Source organism: Aquila chrysaetos, chromosome 1, assembly GCF_900496995.4.
Source record: "Aquila chrysaetos chrysaetos chromosome 1, bAquChr1.4, whole genome shotgun sequence".
Taxonomy (NCBI): domain Eukaryota; kingdom Metazoa; phylum Chordata; class Aves; order Accipitriformes; family Accipitridae; genus Aquila; species Aquila chrysaetos.
The window spans coordinates 26,368,443-26,389,795 of NC_044004.1; the positions used below are offsets into that span (position 1 = coordinate 26,368,443).

Below are 21,353 nucleotides of genomic sequence, written 5' to 3' on the forward strand. Positions count from 1 at the left end.
CAAAGCTGGCTGAGACTTCTTGGACTTTCTTGTGAGGCATGTAAGATTAGGTGCTAAATAATCAGCGCTTTAGTAGTCTGCTGAAGGCCACTTCTTGTTTCCCTCTTTGAAGGAAAATGAAGGACAAGTGAGGCTCGGAGATGCCACCTGGTCCTTGAATGGGATGAATCACAATGTGAGGGACTTTCGGGCTGGGAGGCAACCTTTCTACCCTCGGGGGGAAATGCTTTTCTCCTTTCACGGGAGTGTGGTTGCTTCTGTTCCCTAGGAAGAGCACAGTGGGACACCTCCAGCCAACATCCTCCTGAGGCATTGTGCCCTGATGGGAGGTGCTTGAATACAGATGTCAGGGAGGTATCTCAAGACAATAGGGCATAGGAAGGCACCCATCTCCTTCTGGGAATCAGATGAACAAGCAGGAAGTGGAGACCCTGCCTATTATCTTGCTCGGACAGGCAGGGAGACAGAGCTGACAAGGATGCCTATGGCTATGTAATAAAGTCCTATTCTTAGAAATCAGTAATGGGTTAACTTAATCAGTAATTTTCCAACTATATTTTAATGCCCATTTGTTGACCATGAAATTTCTCAGATGAACAAACTTTTATAAAATTACAAAAAAGTTTCCCAGTAGAACCTCCTCATCTTGAGTGTTGGGTTTGGGTTTTTTTGTTGTTGTTGTTGGTTTGTTTGTTTTAATTTTAAAGAGCTTTGCTCCTTTTCTTGTGTTGATAAATTCAAAACTCTTGTTCAAGTGCCTAGTTCCCTTCATGGTGGCTTCACAGCAGTTCTAATTTAAGAGCTGCTTATCATCATCTCAGTCTGTCAGGAGCAGGTCTCTCTTCCCTTTCATCTTTCCATAATCTTCCATTGTCCATCTCCATCAAATGCCTGTTGCTTGTTGTAGATAACGAAGCCCTCTCCTAATCAGTTGCTCCTCATTTCTGTTGCAGCTCATAAGCTCCACTGCAATCACTGATGCCAGATCCCACCAGACTCTCCTCAGCTTCCTTAAAAACTCTTCATCTCTTGTCTGCCGCGTACATGCCATTTCTCCTCCAGCATCAGTCCGCAGATCCACTGCATCATTCGGGACTGCAGGACCTTTCTCTTCTGCTGCGACGTTAGAAATTGCTTAGTAAAAAAGGGCAGCGGCCCCAGAAATTAAACACTCATCCTTTTTTGTTACAAATTTCAAACCTGCCACTACAAGGCTAGTACGATTTCATCGTACTCTTCTCGACCTCCGTCATCTCCAGCTGTTGGCTGAACTCACCTACGTCCTGTAACCAGCAATATGCCCTCTACAGGCAAGGTCTGCCTTTTCACACTGGTTTTCCCATACCGGTGGAGCATATAGTTACCCTTTTCCAAGGTGAGCACGTGAAGCTGTATCGGCAGTCAAGTTTTACCGGTCACCACTGGAAAAGGTGGCGAGGGCCGCCTCCCGGGGAGGAGAGCTGCCCTCCGCCGGCCCACGGCCCGGCCCTTAGCTGGCGGGAGGCGGCACCCCCTCACGCTCCCGGGTTTCTTCTTTTCCTTTTGAAACGGGCCCTTCGCGGGGGGGGGGCAGGTGCCGGCGAGCCCCCGGAGGACGCCAGAGGCAGGGGCCCCCCGCCCCGCCTCGGCACCCGAGGCCGGGAGCGGCCGCTGCCCCCGCCCACCGCAGGCCCGGCCTCTGAGGCGGCCCCTCGCGACGCGGCGGCGGGTACGGCCGGGCGAGGCGCGAGCCGGCCGGGGCGGCGCTGCGGGCCCCGGGCGGGCAGCGGGGGGTGGGGGGGGGGGGGGGCGGCGGCGCGGAGCCGAGCCTCCTCCCGGGCTGTTCTTCCCCGGCCGGACGGAGAGCGGCACTGTGTCCCCGCGGCGCACGCTCCGCCGGAGCCTCCCCCTCTCCCCAGCCGCCGCCGCCGCGCAGCTCCACAGTCCCTGCGGCCGCTGCCGGCGGAAGCGAGCGAGTCGAGCGGCGGGAGGTAAAGGCCGGCGGGGTCTGGCGCGAAGCGGCGGGACCGGGGAGGAGCCTCGCCCTCCCCCTGCTCCCGATAGGGCGCGGGGCCCCCGCCGTTTCGGGGGCGGGGAGGCAGCCGCCCCCCGCGGCGGCTGCGGGCGGCTTCCCCCCCGCCGGTGGGCGTGCGGGGGCCCGCGTCGCCGCGTCTCCGTGCCGCGGCGACCCCGATGGCGCAGAGGGGCCCGTAGCCCCAGCTGGAGAGTTGCCGGCGGATGGGGAGGGGAGGTAGCGGGGCGGGTGCTGCGCGGCGGGCCCGCCCGGCAGCCGGAGGCTCGGCCGTGGGTCACGGGCCCCCGCTAGCAGCTCCCCCGCGCGGGGAAGGGGCCGGGGCCGGGGCCGGGGGAGCGTTGGCGCAAGCGGCGGGTGGGCGCCTCCGCCGCCGGCCTGAGGCCGCCGCCCGGGCCCGCCCGCCCCAGGGGCCTTCCTGTGGGCCTCGTGGCTGGAGCTGCGGCTGGGCCGTCGCTCTCCGCCGCTGTGGTGAGCGCTACGGGCGCTCCTCGGCGTGAGGTGCCGGCTGCCAGCCCTGCTCCGCCGGTGGCTTTTCCTCGCCCGTCGCCGTGTAAGCGTGCTCGGCGGTGGCCGAGGTGCCCGGTCTTCCTCTCAGAAACACCGACTCCGGCCCCCGGCAGCCCCGGGGAGGGCCGCGGCCTGCCCTGCCGGCAGCTGCGGCCTGCGTGGCGGCACCGGGCGCTGGAGGAAGGGTCAGGGCTGGGGAGTCGGTGGAAGCGATTCGCCCGTTTGTCCCGAGCAAACAGTGTGGTGTACCCGTGAACTTTAAAAGCGTCTTGCAAAGAATAGAGCCCCGCAAGATAAATTCACCCCGTGCAAAATGAAATCAAAGGTGTACTTCAAGGGTCTGTTCGTTTTGAACAGTTGAGAGCCTCTGAAACATCTTTACCGTGTGGTTGGTTGGGTCCTTCGTAGTGTAGTAGTCCCGTGTGCTTTGGACATGGTCTGCAGTTCAGCCGATCAAGTGCCATAGGGTTACTGGGGCTTCGGAGTAGCCTGACTTCAAAGGAGAAGAAAAAAAATACATATTTACTATTACTTTTCTTAACTCTTGTTCTAAATGGCAAAGAACAGTGACTCTCAAGAGACACTTAAAATGATCCTATACAGCATCTTGACAAAGTTCGGTATGCATCTCACGTCTTTCAGTAGGAGCTTGCAGTGAGAAGATGAGAATTATTCACATAGAACTTAAGCAAAAAACCTCCAAGAGTGTTTTGGATATTTCAGGTAAAGCAAAAGAACAGAGAAGATAATCAGGTTGCTCGTTATCCATTTCACCTTCACTAGAATAAAAACTTTAGATAATACGTCTTGGAATGTGATTGGAGAGCTGAAGGCTAAGCTATAAACTTGAAGCAAATTATGGAAGGGCAGAAAAATTTAAGTATAGTATACATTTGTAAGCATGAGAGTTTTAGCCCTGATTCATCTGGGTACAGTCACTGTGACTGGGACAGGGCTTGCTTGTGTCATGTGTTTGCAGCACGTCCAAGTTGCAATAGTTTGTTCCTATAGATTATGTGAAGAGCTTGTGAAGGAAATTTAACAGCATCAAAGCACATCTTAAAAATCCATTAATTTCTATTTTATAGGCTTTCTCCTGTTGTGTTTTGTTTTATTTTTAACTGTGGACTTGCCCTGTATTTTTTTGTGGTCTTGTTTATGCTTTTTTTTTTTTTTAAGAACCCTCCCTCTATTGTATTAACATTAATGCTTTTCAGCTGGGGAAGGCACTGATGTAGAGGGAAGCAAGGTTTTTAAAGTTACCAATGTGAAAGTGCAATAGTACCTGACAAAAATGTTAGCCTAGGCATGATGTTAGGAAACATCCATGGTATACTGACAGCTGTTTCACTTTATGGTGTAGGTGGATTGTTACCTGTGACCTTGTCCATTTTACAAAAGAATTATGTTGTCTTGAATTAGTGTATAAATACGTTGTAGTAGGGACTTCGGGGGGTTGTAGTTCTGAGGTGTTGCATGGTCTCTTGTTTTTCACTCCTGCCTGTGTACTGATCTGTAGTCTATACTAAATGGCTGACATAATCTGTCTAGTTATTATTTTAAACAGAGTTCTTCTGCATGTGAATTTAGCTCTGGTAAAAGTTTCTGAATTATGAATCCCTGAGTTTTAGGAAGTTGCTGCCTTTGTTTTTCTTACAGAAGCTTTTTACAGAGTTACACTGCCTCTCAAAATTAAGTAAGGCCGTATGTTGGTATTTTTTCCTGAATCCAGCTGTGGTTATGGAAGAGGTTAAGTTTTCCAGCTGTTTCTTCTCACGACTCCACTGGGGATTTGTGATCTACCAGTGGGTTTGTTTATGTAACTGATCCGTGTTCCATCTCAAAAATTGTCTGTTTTAACTCAAACCACCATTTAAAACTATTTAAATGGACCTGGCTGACTTTGTTTACAGTCATATAAGGTGAACTCATGTGAGCTACTAAGTCTCTATCAAATAAGTAATGACAGTCATTTGGAGGCTGTAAGCTTTTTGTTGATGTACCTAGATCAGGATGAGGTCATCTATCTGTGGTTTACATTAAGCTGAGAATAGTTTTTATCTTTTTAATAGCTGTGCAATGGCTGTGTGTGCTATGTTCAACTGCCCTAGTAGCTGTAGCAATGGAAGCACATTTGAACATACAAAGTAGATATAATTGCCCTGGTAGGTCTGTGTAATGTAGTTTCCAGCCTAGGACCTGATATGTGATTTTTTTTTTTTTTTTTTTTTTTTCCCCCTCAGAAAATATTTAGGAAGTCTACATGAACAAGCTATTCTCATTCCTATCTTTCTTTCTTTATGTGATTTGGTTTCTTGCTTTCTTTTTTAAGCTGTAATTTTATGATGCAACTTGAATCAGTGTGAGTTGGCTAAGTGTATTGTGTGTCACTACAGTATGTTTCTCCTTGTGAAATTCTGGAGTGGTTGTCATATTGCTGTTGTATGTGGACCACCAGCAAAGTTCACAAACTGCTTTATGTCTCTTTCCAACCTGACTCCTCAGCTTCCTGATGTGGCTGCTACTGTTCTGAGGTCACTGGTGGATAGATAACACCTTGATGAAGAATCTGGCTTATGTTCCAGTGTACCTTGTGCTCTGATGCTCCAGCAGTCATGATCTCATCGGTCTCCCGTTCTTGCAAGTGCTTTCTGCAAACCTGTTTTCTGTATTTGAGCCCATGCAGAAGTTCAAAAATTTCTTGTGCTTCCGCTTTGTCCCAGTGTGCAACAAACCTTCATTTAGAGTCACAGAACTGAAAACTGTATGAGTCTGTTATGAGGGAAGTGGCAGCTGGGGATCACCTGCTGCCTTTGAGTTGTTCTGTATATCACACATAAGGGAAAGGTGTGGAGCTGAGAAGCCTTTGTATGTGGAAGCACCAGAACCAAGACCTGGTCACATTGCAGAAGCCGTATTAGGTGTCTACAAAGGTCTGAAGAGTCATGCTCTGGAGTCTGAGTCTTTGACAGGCACTTTCCTTTGTTCCCAGTCACGTTAGAGTTGCAACGTTGTCTATAAGAAGAAAGTAAACTTGTCTTCATTTGCATCAACAGCTAGAGCAAGCTAAGATTTGGGGAAGTAGCATTTGCATTTATTGCCAGTCCTGACTGCTGCCAGTGCAGAAAACTCTAAAGTATTCTTTTAATGTTCTGCTTTTCCTTCCTCCATAGTCCCACTTGTGTGTGTGTGCCCATAATAGTAAGCATCACCTGTGATCTTCAGTAATACTCTTTTACAGTATCTTCTCATCTTGATGGAACCTGTTCTCACCCTTGCTGCCTTTTTGCTGGCTTTCCAAGCACTAAAATAAGTGCTCATCCTTTGGCCAGATCTCAGTCACAGGAAAAAAAACCCGACAACAAAGCCCCCAAATCCTTAAGAAACAGGAAAATAGTATAGCAGAATACAGCAGTATTAAAATTAACCTCATTAGGAGAGTCTTGCTCAGCTTTGTAACGTTATATTTTCCTTCTTTTTATCAGCCTCAAGTATTTTATGCATTAGACTATATTGTAGCTTCTTAGCTAGATACTGCCAGAGTTGCAATTTATAAAATATTACAAGCTATTTCCAGCAACTCAGAGAGACACAAAGTCTTCAATTACAAGATCCAGGCACTGCTGTCTGTATGAAGTCTTTTCAGAGACACATATGAAAGCTCATCTGGAGAGGATGTGAAAGGAAGTTCTGTTGTGCTGAGGAACTGTAATTCTGCAGAGACGTGTTACTTCTATTCAGTGCCCTTCAGCCTGACTTTTGGACAGAGTGTCTGGAAACTTGTGGGCAAGTCGCAGCTCCATCTGGCAGGAGTTCTGTTTTGTCTTTCCAAATAACTCTCTCTCTAGCTGTTTTATAATGTGTAGCAGGAATACAATCTTACGCAGTAGTACTGATGGCAGGTGTGAATGTGAAACTGCAGAAGCACCACCATAACCACAAGTCTGGTCTCCTTTGTTGCAGCCTGTTACGTTGCTCTGGGGGCCGGGCATAGGTCACAGCAAAGCAGCGGAGCTATGTGGAGTCTGCACTGGGGACAGCCCAGGAAGTGTGAGAGCTCTGCCTCCTGGAAGATCTCCCCTCGAAGCTGAGTTTGGCATGGGCATGGGTAACCCTTACTTCAGCACACTCGAGCAGGGCTGTGAGCTGTATGGGAGGCTACCAAAGAACATAGGAGGGAAGGTGTGAAAGGATCCAATATCTCTAAGCTCTCCTGGGGCTGGAAAGGCATTTTGCAGATACTCTTACTACTTTATGAAAGACAAACCAAACAAAAAAACTCAAGCAACAACCCTCTCCAGCTAAACAAGGAAAACAACTGCTTGTTGATTTTTCTAGCTTGTCAGGCTGTGTATCTGTACGCTCCATAATCCCAAGGCCGCTTGGGGTTTTTTGCCATATCCCAAACTTTGACCTTCAGCACACAGCAAAGGGAAGGTGAGTACAAAAGTACTTACCAAGCAGATCTGATGCTGGAGAATGTGCTTACTGGTGGCTCTCCTCCTCCTCCCTCACTGCTTTAATCATGTGCGCCCAGCAGGAGATCTGCCTGTCTTTGAGAGAGTGTCTTTCTGGGAGCTTGTGCTCGCCTGTATGGAGGGCCTCTAGCAAGAGCAGCTTCCCAGCTTAAAGGAAACTGTGTGATGTGGAGTTTGACAGCTTCTGTCACCTCTCAAACACCAGCTGACTGTCACTGCAGGTTGACTTCTCATGATGTGTCATGTAGAGAAGAGCCTTTGACTCCTTAGCAAACAGGGCTCTGCTCTTCCTGAAAGTTGTGTTTACTTCTAAGCATCTGCTTCAGATGTGTTTGTGCTGGTTTTGTACTCTTGAACTGTGTGTGTAGTTGATGGACAAAGTTTTTGTTTCGTACTCAAAGCAAGATTTATTTTTTGCAGCTGCCTCCAAAGAATCTGTCTCTGGTTCAGGCCATACACAAGGCTTAAAAATCACAAAAGTGGAAAAAGCACCTAGTAGAGCAGATTGCATAATGCAAGCGTACTGAGGCGTATGTGTCGGTGTCTTGCACTTCGACACAATTTGATGTGAAAAAGAGGACCTTAGTTAAAACTGTTGAAATAGCCAAAGCCCTTGGAACAACCAGTGGGAATAATACTGAGTGGGAGAAGGAAAACAGCAGAAAATATGCTTGAAGGGTTCTTAAAAGTGCTTTGTCTCTAGCAGGGTATAGATTGTCACATTAAATAACAAAGCGTTTGGGTGGCCTGTTCTGTTGCTTACTGCTGGCAGAAATCAACGCAAAGGGCTCCTGGATGGTCTCCTTTGTTACTCTTAGTTTATTGAGAAAAATCTGCTGGAAGGCATTTCCTTTTTTTCTTCCCTTTTTTACCTTCTGGTTTTTAGAGAGGGGACTCGAACATTGTCTAAAAAGAAAAGCTGCTTGTTTTATAAATACAATTAGAGAGTACAATGATTGGGTCTCAGTTTGATTTCATTGGCTGCTTTTTTTGTCTTGTGCTTGTATTTAAATACTTAATTGTTTTGCTCCATTTATGAGACTTCAAAGTGCAAGTGAATGAATGTGGAAATAACCTTTGTGTTTTAATGCGTGTATTAGTAGACCCTGATTCAGGAAGCAGAAATCTGAGTAGTGGAAATAATGTAGCATTACACTGTTATCAGGTACATTTCAGCCTTTTTGTTCTGTTCTAGGCTGAATTTATATTCAGAGATGAAATATTCTGTAAAATTGCTGAATGGCTTTTCAGCCTTTCCTGGTGTGGTTTTTGTGAAGCCTTGTGTTTGAGAGTGGGGTGAATAGCATTCTCTGCCTGCAGCCTGTCCTTTACTTTGTAGATTTGGGTTGTCATCAAGTTCTTGCTTATGTGAGGTGCTCTATATGGTTTGATGGCAATTCTTAATACTTTGGAGCAGTGGAATGAGGTTAGATGCAAAATGGGAGATGGGTTTCTTCATCTCTTATGAAGACTGCTATAAAGTAATTGAGCCAGCAACCTGCCATGTTAGGAGTGCGACAGGATATTTGTTCCAAATTCTTTACCTGATTTAGGTGTGTACACTCATAGTTTGTTGGGTTTTTGTTGTTTGTTTGGGTTTTTTTTTAATCTATTTTAATTTGATTGAAAGCACAAGAGCGTTGTCAGGAAAGTGAGCTGTAGGCTAATATGTACAGTGGAATTAAGTCAGGCTTTGAGTAGAACTAACATCTTCAGTGTGTACACAGTGGATTAGGAGTTTGCAGCTGCTTCAATGAACAGAAGTGCAGTTTTTTAGCATTGGTAGGGCATTGCAAATTAGTGGTGTAAGTAACATTCTGATTTTGATGTACCAGGTTTTCTTTCCCTAATTCCCCACATGATGGAACGAATCTTTTCTTGACCAGCACGGATATATAGACCTTTTCAAGATGGTTAAGAGCTGTGGTGAAGAGCCAAGTGGAATGACAAGTGAGGAAACTTACTTTTATTCCTAACTAATTCTGCTGCCATTATGTTGTTTCTTTACCTGATATAAGTCAGTTTTTTTAGATGAGAATCAGTAGCTGAAATCAAGTAGGTATGCTTATCCCTGGGAAAACTTCCATTTGAGCTCAACTTGACATGTTGGTTACTTTGACAGTAAAACGTTAGCTGTGCTTAATCTACTAAAAACAATTATGTGCATTGCTCAGTGTTAAAACTTTGCTTGAAGTTGTATGGTCTATGAGCAAAATACCAATTTTAATTTGTGTTCTGATCGTTCCTTTGTCAGGAGGGAGCATCCACTTCTGCTGACGTCTAATCTGTATGTTTGAAAGTATGGTTTCCTGACAGAAGAGTGCATTATATTTTTTAACAGCAGATCTTTATTAAATGTGCCATTAGTGGTGGTTTTGGAAAGATGAGAAGGGACCCACTGCGGGGCAACTCAGTGAAGCTGAAAATGTAAGTTCTATGCCATTGCTGTTTTATTTGAATTACAAATACAGATATATTTTTTTTCAGTCTCCAGCATGTCAGTATATATGTGTGTGTTTTTTAAAAGCCAAAAGATTCAAATGAACATTACATGATAAATATTTTATGTAGTTTGAAATTAAAAAATTGTTTAAAAACTCTCCAAACCAAAAAGCAAATGAAGAAAAAAAAACCCAACCCCCAAACCAACCTCTTTTATATGTATGGGGTTAATTTCCTTAAATTAGTCAGAGAAACATTAAAATATACACAAATCAGGCTGCCTTGGTCATATTGGTTGAATGTTACATTGTGTCAAGGCTGGAGGCTTCCTTTGTCCTTAAAAAAGGAAGACAAGTAATATTGATAACTATTTGAACTTGATGACAGATAAACCAGAAATGTCCTGCGCTGCTGAATGCTTTTAGTAAACTTTGAATAGTGGTTAGAGTATTTTTCTGGTCTGTTTGCTTAAAAAGTAAGTTCTTGTAATGACTTTGGAAAATTATGTTTACTGCTGATTGTTTCCCAATGCAGTATCTCTGATTTAAAGAGCTTTGTGAATTCTTTTGGTATCAACTAAAGTTTAGTGTATTTCTTCTTTTATTCTGTGTGTTCTGTCTCTTCTTGAATGCTACCTGTTTCCTTCTCTTCCTATAGTTGAGATTGTATGTGTAATAGGACTTGCAGTCAGTCCACTCTACTCTAGAATTTTGACACATCTTGAAAATGCAAGCTACCATGTGTGGTTTCCAAGAAGACATCTTGGTGTAAAAGACTGATGAGATCCATCAGGCCTTTCATCAGATCTTTATTCAGCAACTTCATATACATGTTCATATTACACTGAAAATGAAACGATAATGCATGTCTCAAGCCTAAGACTTACATTGCTTTTCCAGAAATTTTAGAACAGTCACATGGTGCTTAATACTGTTTTATAGTAGCTTTTGTATGATTTTGTAAAAATACAGTTCTTCAAGAATATATAGCAGTTCTTAGAAAGCAGGAGGGAATTTCTAGCTTTTGCTATGAAAAACAAAAGATGTGTAGCTGGATAAATTTAGTGTAGCCTCAGTGTAAACATGACTCATGCCTTTTAGCTTAATTTTAGAAAATGCATTTGTAGCCCAATTTTTTTAATTTCTTCAGAGTTCTGGGAGAATTCTTCACAGCGAGTTTACCGATATAACAGTACTGGTTAGCGATGTGATGGCTTGTATACAACAAGTCTATGTTAGCAATTATTTCCTAACATAAATGAAATCTTAGATCTTTTAAAAATAACAGATTTGGTTTTGGAGGGTCTTGAGGATTTTTTTTTCCCCCCTTAGATTTTTGTATGGGTGGCTTAACTGTTTTGAATTCTTTAGATTATGTGTCATAAGAAAGAGTACACTTTGCATTTTTCTAAGGACAACTTACAATTAAGTTAAAGTTACAATTTGCTTTACCTCTGTTGGAAACTGGAGGTGTGTTTGGTTTTTTTTTACATTTTTTTCCCCCTTAATGTGAGGAGTCTGACCAGGATGACTATTATACTCCTGCTATTTTGGATTAATTTCTTCTATGGACAATTGTATTAATGAAAATAAAATGGAATCTTTTTGAACATGTGTCTGCAAGGGAATTCCTTTGCAGTAACTACGGTGATTTAAATTCACTCCATGCTTTATGGAAGAATTTTCTTACGTATTTTCCTAAGACTGTAATGCTTCATCAGTTAGTTTATCAGTTTAGGTTTTGAGTGCAAAAAATGGTGGGGGCGGGGGGCAGAAATTGCATATTTTTCCTCTTCTGTATAACTGATAGACACTTTGTATTTATTGGAAACACTGGTCATTTTCTTTCCCTTAGGCAATTATAAATACATTCTTAGAACCAGTTTATGAAACAATTGGTTTTCCTTTCACTGGAAAGGAAAGTTGAACGTTCTTAGTAAGATGCTGGGATTGAGACTTGACATCTTGGTCCATCCTCTTCCTGTGCCAGGTTGGCCACTTCTTTACATTTCATTGTTCTGTCTGTCAAACAGAAAAGAAAAATGTGTTGCATTAGGTTGATTACATTGGTGCCTGCCTGTTTCTGTAGTGACTGGCTTGCCTGTAGTGGATGCTGATCTCTGGCTATGTGTGCCTCTGCCTACAGAATGTCTGTGATGCATCCATCCAGCTCCTTAGGGGTAGCAATACTGGAACAGGCAACACCTGAGGCTCATAATCTACCATCAGAAATAAACTCTGGCCAGCTAGAAAGATGATGATGTTAAAGCACCCTGACCTGACAAGTCTATGTTTTCTCTTCTAGGTTGGTAGAGTTTGAAAATTGTGTTATTTTGTAGAGAATGCCAGTATCTTAATCTCTCTTGTATTTGTAAGATTACTTAATTTGGAAGGTAATTTTCATACAGGCAGATTTTTGTACATATGTTTGTGGTAGTTGAATTACATTGGGAGGAGATCCTTAATGTCAGGAGATGTATATTTCTGAAGAACTATGAATGAGGAGGTGCTGTGGATTTTGTTTTGCTTTGTTTTTAAAGGTGAAGTTGAGACTGCCACAGGAGTATTGTTTTTCATCAGTGCTGAAATGAAACAGCTGTTTGCTCTAATTGAATGTGTGTCGAATGGCAGTACCGAGAACTGACTAGTGAACCTCTGAGTATATTGCAGCCTCTGGCTAATTGTCTAGAATTCCCTTTCAGTGTGTTCAGCACAGACCTGCTCTTCTAAATCATTATGTTATTACAACTCCATTTACATCTTGGGGGGGTGGGGGGTGGGGCGGAACCCCCCTCATCCACAGCAAACTACAGACTAATTCATGTTATGTTATCCAGAACCAATGGATATAGCTGACCTGCAAGTCTGGCTATTGGGTTATTCAAAATTATTTCCTTTTTCATAGTAAACTAATTTTCAAGAAGAGAAACTTGAATATCTGAAAAGGCAAGTCCCTAGATAAAATCCTCTGTAAAGTTCAGGGCATGCTCTTAAAAGCAAGAGAAAATTATTCCTTTCAGTTGAGCGTGTTAGTGTTATCTCTTATGTAATACAGTACAGCATGCTTTGTATGTGCACAGGCACCTATTTTTATATACTTCTGTTGTGCTTGGTAATATCAACAGAAGGTATTGCCCAGGAATCTGTCCAGGAATTCCATTGAAAATACTGTAAACAAAGGAGATTCTGTCAAAATATCTGTCTGCAATACTGGCCATGGTAAATACCTTATTTAAATGAAATCCTGGGCAATGCTGATCTATCTTTTGGTAGGTTTAACAATTTCTAGAATTTTACTAAGACTTTAGATGGAGAGATGGGACAAAATGTGGATCTGTGCATTGCCTTATGTGGATGTGGTGGGAGTCACCGAGGTTTTGACCTGTGTGTAAGTTCGGAGGTGACCGATGTCTTTTTCCCTTCTGTGATTAATTGTGATAAACAGTTTAGGCCTCAATAATCCTGAAGCAATGCACTGTAAGTTCTCTGATTGAGATTCATGCAAACTGAATTGTGTGACTTCAGTAGGTCATTGGAGTAATGCATCCTAATACATAGTGGGATACACAGCCTAATGCAGGAAATACATTGGGAAGGGAATAACCTATATTGAAGTAAGGCAACTGATTGTTAACAGTCCTAGCTACAGAGCATGTTTTTCAGCAGCAGGTTCTTACAGGACTGATCATTATAAGAGAGTTGGATTAAAACATTGACAACACTTGGAGTGTTCTGCTTAAAGTCTCTTGGTGCTGAGTAATGTCAAGGTGCAGGAGTACCTTTCTTCCTTGCAGGATCTTTTCTTTGTCACTGAATCTGTTTTAGTGAGGAACAGTCACATTTTTTTAGCACTGACACATTGTGTGAAGTTAGGTCTCAACCTGTTTTACTGGCTGGAGGATGAATAAATTAGAAATACAAGTTTGAAAAACATGACTTGCTGTAACTTTTTTTTTTAATTGTTTTCCTTGAATACTTTTCCATGATAGTAAAGAATGGTGTAAGGATGCTAATCAGAGAGATGAACCAAAAAAAGTGTAATGAAAAAAACAGCTACAATTGTCCCAGCTCAGTCTGGCTAACTAGCATCTTCCACTGTAATTTCTCCTTTATTTTTGGTAGTCTGCCTCTTCCTTTTCCTGTGTATTGTTTTCCTTGTTGTGCATTTCAGACTTCCTTGACCTCTTCATTGTTTCAGACATCCGTCTCGTTTGTCTGTCTAAGGTCCCTATACATATGGTAGAAACTCCCAGGATTCTGGAGTTGTTTGTTTTTCTTACATAAATTTCTATGACTTGGGAATGTAGGAGTCTACCCTCTTCTAAATGATAAGTTCTCTTGGTTGCTGGAAGAGATTGCTAGAGAATAATGGAGAAGTGCTGTCCAAATCTGGCACTGATTTGGCATTGCCATTTGTGTGCCAATGATCCAGGGAGGGAAGGACTAAGTGAACTTGGAAGTACTGTCATTGCTTTATTTGCACATGTTGAATTGGTCATCACTGACAAAATAATCTTTATATAGAAAAAGGTATTTTATGGCCTACTCGGTAACTGTTATCGCTAAATAGTGACTCTTTGCTGTAATTAACTTCAGATTCTCACCCTTACCAAGGTTTGCTACTCTTCTGAATAATTATTTGTAAAAATTATAAATTAATTTATTATGAGCATCACTAGAACACAACAGAGCTTTGATCTTATTTGATATAAAGAAAAAAGTGAGACCACACCATACTCTGTGCTTGTACTTCAACTAATAATCACTTTCCTTTCCTATACAAAATTAATGCAGTAATTGCAGTTATTATAGATGCCATAATGTTTTAACTAGACTTATTCAAAGGCTTTATGGCAGAAGTGTGTGTGTGGGTGTACAGAAACCTCTTCTTGCTTTATGGCTTATAAAGCTGTAAAATGTGTTTAAAAATTAAAAAAACTGAGGCTGAGGTTGGAAGGCGCTTCTGGATGTCATCTGGTTCAACCCACCTGCTCAAGCAGGGTCACCCGAGGCAGGTTGCTCAGGGCCATGTTCGGTCAGCTTTTGAGAATCTGAATGGTTGGAGACTCCACAACCTCTCTGGGGCAACCTATGCCAGTGTTTGAACATTGAAGGGCCCCAACTGTTTACTCTTAAAAAAAACGGCGGGGGGGGGGGGGGGGGGGGGGGGGGTGGGGGGGGGGGGGGGGGGGGGGGAGTCATGAAGCACTTTCGGAAGATTGGGAGATGTCTGTTATATTTTCCAGTAGTTTTGTAAGAGGAGCAAAATTTCTGAATTTTAACAGAATATAAGAGTTCCATAATGTTAACTGGTCATTAGTAGGTGTTAGCAAAGGAATATTTATCAACTGGCTGCCTTGCATTGCTTCTTTTGCTTTTCTGGATTTTTCTTTTAAACTCTATTTTACTTGTTTTCTCTTCCAGACACAGATTCAATACCTAGTTAGTTGGAAAAGAAGGCTGCTATTTAGCTGTCAGCCATTTGAAAAGAAGAAAGGCAGCCTTCTAGAAAATGGTTTCGTGGATGCTTACGTTTTTTTTTTATCTTCTAGCTATCTAAATAGGAGACACGGAAATGTGACTGTGTATTTTATTAAAATTTCTTTGTCCTCTTTTTTCCAGGTCTGCTACTTCTGTTATACGTATACCAGTTACGAGAGGTTTTTTGTGATTTCTGAGCTTGGTGCTGTCAGCCTCATGTGAACAAACTAAAACAAAAAGCAAGCTGATTTTTAGAAAACAAAATGCCGCGGAGAAGGAAAACTGGTGGGAGTCCTTCTCGGAAGAATGGCAATTCTGACAGAACTGCTGTTGCTGTATCCCAGGGGGACCCAAGCCGCTCAATGTCACAAGCAGTGCATAGTGTCAATAAGGAAGAGCTCTTCAACAGCATGTCAGAGATGTTTTCTGACCTAGATCCTAGTGTGGTTTATATGGTTCTGTCTGAATGTGATTTTAAAGGTAAATAATGTACAGTTGGCATTACAGTTTTGTTCCATATGCAGACAGATCTTAACTAGGGCAACTCCAGAAAAGTTGGTGTGGGTGTTGCAAGCGTATTTGTGAGTTTAGCTTTTAATGAGTAGGTGAGTCATAATATTTTGAGATTTTATAGCTCTTTCCATGCAAGATTCTTTAAGTTTGATGTTTCTGTGAGGCTGGTAATTTGCAGTAGCAATGTGCTCCATAAATGGAGGTACAGTTTAAGTGGCTTATTCTGTGACACAGAGCAGGTGGTGATAGAGTCGTGAGGAGAATCTTTTTTTTCCAATTAGTTTCTGTGCCACATCTGCTAGGTGCATAAACTGTTTCTGCAGCAGGGGTATTTTATGTTCTAGATCACAATTAAGACAGCAGTACACTGTATGTGGTCCTGGCAGCGTTTGCTTTTCCTTAAATACTTGAATTGAGCTTTTGGTTTACTTTGTTTTGCACTGTCATCTTGTCATCTCTACTGAGGATTAGTTTTCGCAGGATAAATTCTGTTTGTTGTGTTGAATTCTCTGCAGCCTTGCTTGGACTGTATTTCTTCCCCTGTATTCTGCCAAGCCACGTACCCACCTCTCTATTTTCATGTCTGCCCAGTCCTTCACGTGCTTTTGTAGTTTTGAAATTCTTCTACATACAAGTTCATTCACATATAATAAAAGTAGTGGATGAGATGCTGGTTAGCAACATCTGAGGAGTTATTTGGCAGGGGAATAAGTCATATATGGAGCATTTTAAACAATCTCTATTCATCAGATGTGATCAGATGTGATTAGCTGAGATTTTTCCAAGAATATTTGCAAAGGCGGCAGAGTTTGGGGCTTTTTTTTATATGTATAAAAGCTAGGTAGCCATTAAAAGGTCTGCTTTTATTGACTTTTTTATCTTACTTAAATTGTACGGATTTTATAACTTAATAGCTCTCTCACGCTTGTTGCTATGATTGTTGTTCCTTTTAAAATTGAAATTGATGGAATTACTGATGCATGCTTTGAACACTTAATAAGATTACCTGTATCAAAATAACAGATTTATCTAGAAGCTTATTGGAGAATTCAGTAAACATGCTGAGTTCATGTTGTACTATTAGGAATGGTTTAAAAATGGAAAGATTAGCATCTTTTCATAGGAGTAATAGTAAGTTGTTGTCATACAGTAGAGAAAGATGGAAGGACAAGGAAGGTTTTATATAACGTGTAGAAAGAGTTGGACTTTAATGGACATAGACTTTTTGCTACGCTGTGTTTCAGGAAAACAGAAGCTTAGTTTTAGGGCTCAGATGATGCTTGTGCCAGGTTTTTGTTCATGTTGATCACAGGCAACCTATACTCCATTTAGTGGCTTTACAAATAATTAATGCAGATACTGGATTTTTCAGGCTATATTAGATATGACATTTTCAATTGGGCCTAGCCATAATAAACATATTTTGCATACTTTTATCTTTTTAGTCCTCAGTAGTGTTTTTCAGTTAATTTTACATTATTTTGCCTGTAGGTGATAGGTTAGAAGTAAGTACCCATTTAAACACACAGTTCTGATATTTTTTCCAGTTAAACTTAATAATTTTTAGACACTATTTCCTTAGTAATTTTTATGCTTATTAGGTTATTATTTTGCAATATGTCTGTATTGAGTTCTGCCTTTACCTCTAACAAGAAACAGATCAAGGGGGTTGCAGAAGGCCTGTTAAAAGATTAATTGGTGAACTGTCTTTTGGTTGTCTCCTTAGCTGTGATAAATACTCCTTCAAGTGAAAAAATTGCATTCACATCAGCTTGTGTTTGTTCAGTTGACCATGCTTTATTCTCTTTACCTTATTCAACAGTAGAAAATGCTATGGATTATCTGCTAGAGCTCTCCACCCACGCCAAAGGAGTAGCATCTTCAAAAACCTTGGGTTTTGATTCAGTAGCATCATCACTAGCTCTTGTTAATCAGCAAAGATCTGCTGCAAATGGAAGAATGGGGGAAAGTACTGCAGAAAAAAGTAATTCTGAAGAAGAAAAAGAAAAGGCCCTATCACCTGATGTGCAGCTGACTGAAAGAACTGGATTCCTTAATAGAAAATGCCTTTCAGAGATACAGCTTGAGTGATGAATTGCCTAATTCTGCAAATGACCAAATAGTACCCAAGCACTCTGTGGAACACGATGGCTTTAATGAATTTCCTGAGCGGGAAAAATCTGATTCAGGTTGCAATGTCCTACTTTTTCCACAGCAAGCAGGGACAAATGATGAGGTTTTAGAAAACTGCTGCTGTTCTCAGCCACCAGTGAGTCAGCTGAGCTTCCAGACAAGCTCACCAGCTGCATTGGACACTTTCGGACAGATACTAGAAGATTCTGATTTGTCAGAAATGCATGTTCAACATGATTTAGCTTCAGAAGTTTATAAACAATTGAATGGAGAAATAGCATGTGGAAATTCTGATCAGACACAAGATACTGGTTTGGATCAAAAAAATGTGACTGCTGTTTCTGGTGAGTCCTCCCAAAGACCTCTGGAACTTGGAGTAGCTGTCACTGGAAATCCTAATTCGAGGTGCGTGGAACAGCACAAAGAGGCAGTGACTGCCTTTAACAGCCACCAGAGCACTTCTCTTCCAGAGGTGTATGTCTCTCTTGAAACATCCAGTTTCAAAACACCAAAACCTGCAGATTTGCAGCAAACTCAGCAGGGTTATAACTTAAATTTTTCTACGCCATCATGTCAGCCTCAACAACACTGGAATCTCATGGCTCCTGTGTTTTATCCATCCAGTGGAAGTCACAGCTTTGTAACTCCTGTGGCTGTCAGTCCAGGGCAGTGGAGACCTGTTTCAGACTATAGGACTTTGGAAAAAGGACTTTTTTTTCCCTCTCCAGTGGTTTCAAATGCCTGGGATAGCAACCCTTCTCTGAAGGTATGGGGAAATCAAGATAGAAACTCAAAATTGAACCTCTCGCAAGCACAGCAGCCACCTGTTTGTCACATGATGAGAAAAAAGATGCACCTTATAGGTCAAGTACTTGTTCTTCTCAGAGGTGTTCCAGGATCAGGAAAATCATATTTGGCAAGGTAGAACATCTATATTGTGAGCTTCTAAAAGAAAACTGCTTAACTGTGTACAGGATTTAGTGCAGGCAGAGACAATTTTCAAACATTTGTAAATAGTTATGCTTATACCCTAATTGCCAGCTACATGGTACATGCAGCATGATGAGTAATAGTAATTGCAGAGAGCTGAGTTGCTTGCAGCTCCTTGACCTCTAGTGGAAATTGAAATAGGAGGGGTTAGCTTTAAGTTCTCTCACTGGCCAAAGGAGTTTATGTCAGCAGAAGGTCATTGCAGTAGGATTAGGTCAGCTGTGTTCTTCTAGTCCCTGTTCATTTCAGGTGTTTCGTTCCAATAACATCAATACAAATATGCCAGCTCTTTATAGGCAGAAATTCCCTTTCCACTGTTGGAATTCTTTTGTGTAAGTAGTATGTGTGGAGTTTCTTGGGTTGAATTCTTGATTTCTTTTCTAACTCTCCAAAAGCCTAGATTGAGCTTAGACTCCTTTGGCTGGCACCGGAAATATTTGGTGCAATTAAGACTGTACGTGGTTTTGTCAGTGTAAAAGTATGTCACTAGATGTAGATGGAAAAATACCTGCTTGTTGTTTTGAAATGAGACTTGTAGGGATCCTCTGTCAGTTCTTTCTACTGGATATCCTCAGCCTTTGGAAAAGGAGGGAAATTATTATAGATGGTCTTTGCCTGGAGGGTGATTTCCCCCACCCGCCTTACCTAAATTTGCTGCTTCCATTCCAAATAATCTTGGTTTTGTGCAAGAGACTAAATACACAGATGTGTGCTAGCAGATATCAGGGCTGGGGAGGAGAAGGGGGAAAAGCTATTTACTTCTTGATCTTTCACAGGACTTTGCTTGAGGATAACCCAGGTGGAATCATTCTTAGTACTGATGATTACTTTTATAAACATGGACAATACCATTATGATGCCAATTGCTTAGGGGAAGCACATGACTGGAACAGGAAACGAGGTGAGAAATAAATAAGGGATTAGCTTGCTCGTTTACAGTTCAGTGCTTGTGTGCCATTTAAAAAGCTGCCTGTCTTGTAATGCCTGTGTCATAGGACAAGCATTTATCCCATCATAGAAGTATTTTTTAATATGTGTGTGGAAAAAGAATATGAGCACAAACTCGAAGTCATCTGTCCATTATGTGTTTTGCAATTAAAAAGGCCAGTGTCTTTGTCAAAAGATTCTTTTGTCCTCAGATTTTGTCATGGCATGTATTTTGGGTTTTGTCCAATTTCTGGAGTGGTAATCTGTACCATCTCCCAGAAATATTTCTTCTGAGATGAGCCATTATATATGCATATGCAATAAGTAATGAGGATATTGATACAAATAACACTTACACAGATATTTTCCTGCTCTTGATAATTTTTTTTCTCTTGAGCACTACATTGTTGGCAAATTTAAAATTATAAGAGCAAGACAGAATAAATTATTTTTGTTTTTCTTTCCATAATCGGTGTATTTTTTGATAGTGGCTCCCACTAAGCTCACTGTAGAACAACTCTTTTTAAGCCTTTATTTGCTAAATTTGAACCATGATCACTTTTCTACTGTCAAATTTCTAACCAGTGGAGAAATGAGTTCATAAGGAATGTGTGATTCAACAATAACTTTGATTGTTCAGATGCATTGTAACATAGCTACAGAAACATGGTGCTGTATCTCAAAGCTAGTGATTCTAAACATTTCATTACTGTGTATTTAAATTACAATAATTCTTTTGATTTTTCATATTTTATACAGTTTACAGAGTGGACTAATCTTAAGACTGTTATAAAGCCAAGAATTTTGTATGCAACAAAGAAGTCCACTTTAAGGTGATCATGTAGTTTTTTTTAGTTTAATTTACTGATTGATTAGTCATCTTGGTGCATTTTACATCTGCATTTTCATTCCTTGATTATCATACATACGTTAATGCAAAAAAATAATGCCATATCTGAGTAGCTTTACATGTGAGGGGGGGATTTCTAAAATAAAAGAGGGCCTTGTAACAACAGATCAAGCTGTAGCAAGAGTTCTTTACACAGTGGTTAATCATTATGGATTATCTACTTAAAAAATACCACATATTTAGAGAATTAGTATAAATATTATGTGTCAACCCTATTATAATGAAATTAACTCTACCACGTTCTTTTGTACATGTGTGTCTTTCAGCCAAAGAAGCATTTGAAATGAGAATCTCTCCTATAATAGTAGACAACACAAACATACAAGCATGGGAGATGAAGCCTTACGTTGCTTTGGTTAGTACTACAATTTGATCAATGTGAAAAGGGATTATTGACCAGCATGGCGGCAACATATGTTTCAAAATGATATTGTCTTTCTCAGTCTAGCTGTTATTCCACAACAAAGTCTGGAGTCAAAAAAGTGTTACATGGAATCATATTACCCAGTGTCATATTCTGTGTGCGTCTGAGTATTGACCTGGCCTAGTTTCCAGGTGACAAAGCCAAAGTGCTTTGCAGTTGGGAGCAAAAACAAATATTGTTGAGAAAACTAAATTCTGTTCCTGTTTTATATGATCGGTAAAATTATAAGCTAAATTTAAAATATAATCAGCACTAATTAATGAGTGATGTTTGCTGCTCCATGAAACTTGAAAACTCAGTCATAGTTTTCATCCTAAATGTGACATAGAGGCAGATACCAGCTAACCAGTTGGAGGGCTAGAGTTATCAAATGTTGCTAGCTTGCTTGAAGTTACGCAGGTTTACTTAATAATTTTTATTGAAGTAATCAAAATAATGCACCTGCACTGTTTTATGTTAGTAGTGTAGTGCTTTTATTTAGTGACTGAAAATGACCTGCTTTTATTTAGTACTAAGTAAATGCAATCTACATTTA

At 41.4% G+C, this 21,353-nt stretch overlaps 1 protein-coding gene across 1 annotated transcript in view; it reads left to right on the forward strand.

Annotated features, from left to right (window-relative positions):
• Positions 1–1,743: 1,743 nt before the first annotated feature.
• Positions 1,744–21,353, forward strand: part of N4BP2 (NEDD4 binding protein 2) — a 43,865-nt gene continuing 24,255 nt past the window's right edge. Inside the window, 9 exon segments of the mRNA XM_030023454.2 lie at positions 1,744–1,970; positions 6,485–6,958; positions 8,835–8,949; positions 9,254–9,426; positions 15,063–15,401; positions 17,257–17,474; positions 17,476–18,488; positions 19,334–19,458; positions 20,661–20,749. Of these exon segments, the coding sequence (XP_029879314.1) occupies positions 15,185–15,401; positions 17,257–17,474; positions 17,476–18,488; positions 19,334–19,458; positions 20,661–20,749 (1,662 nt within the window). The 5' untranslated portion in view covers positions 1,744–1,970; positions 6,485–6,958; positions 8,835–8,949; positions 9,254–9,426; positions 15,063–15,184.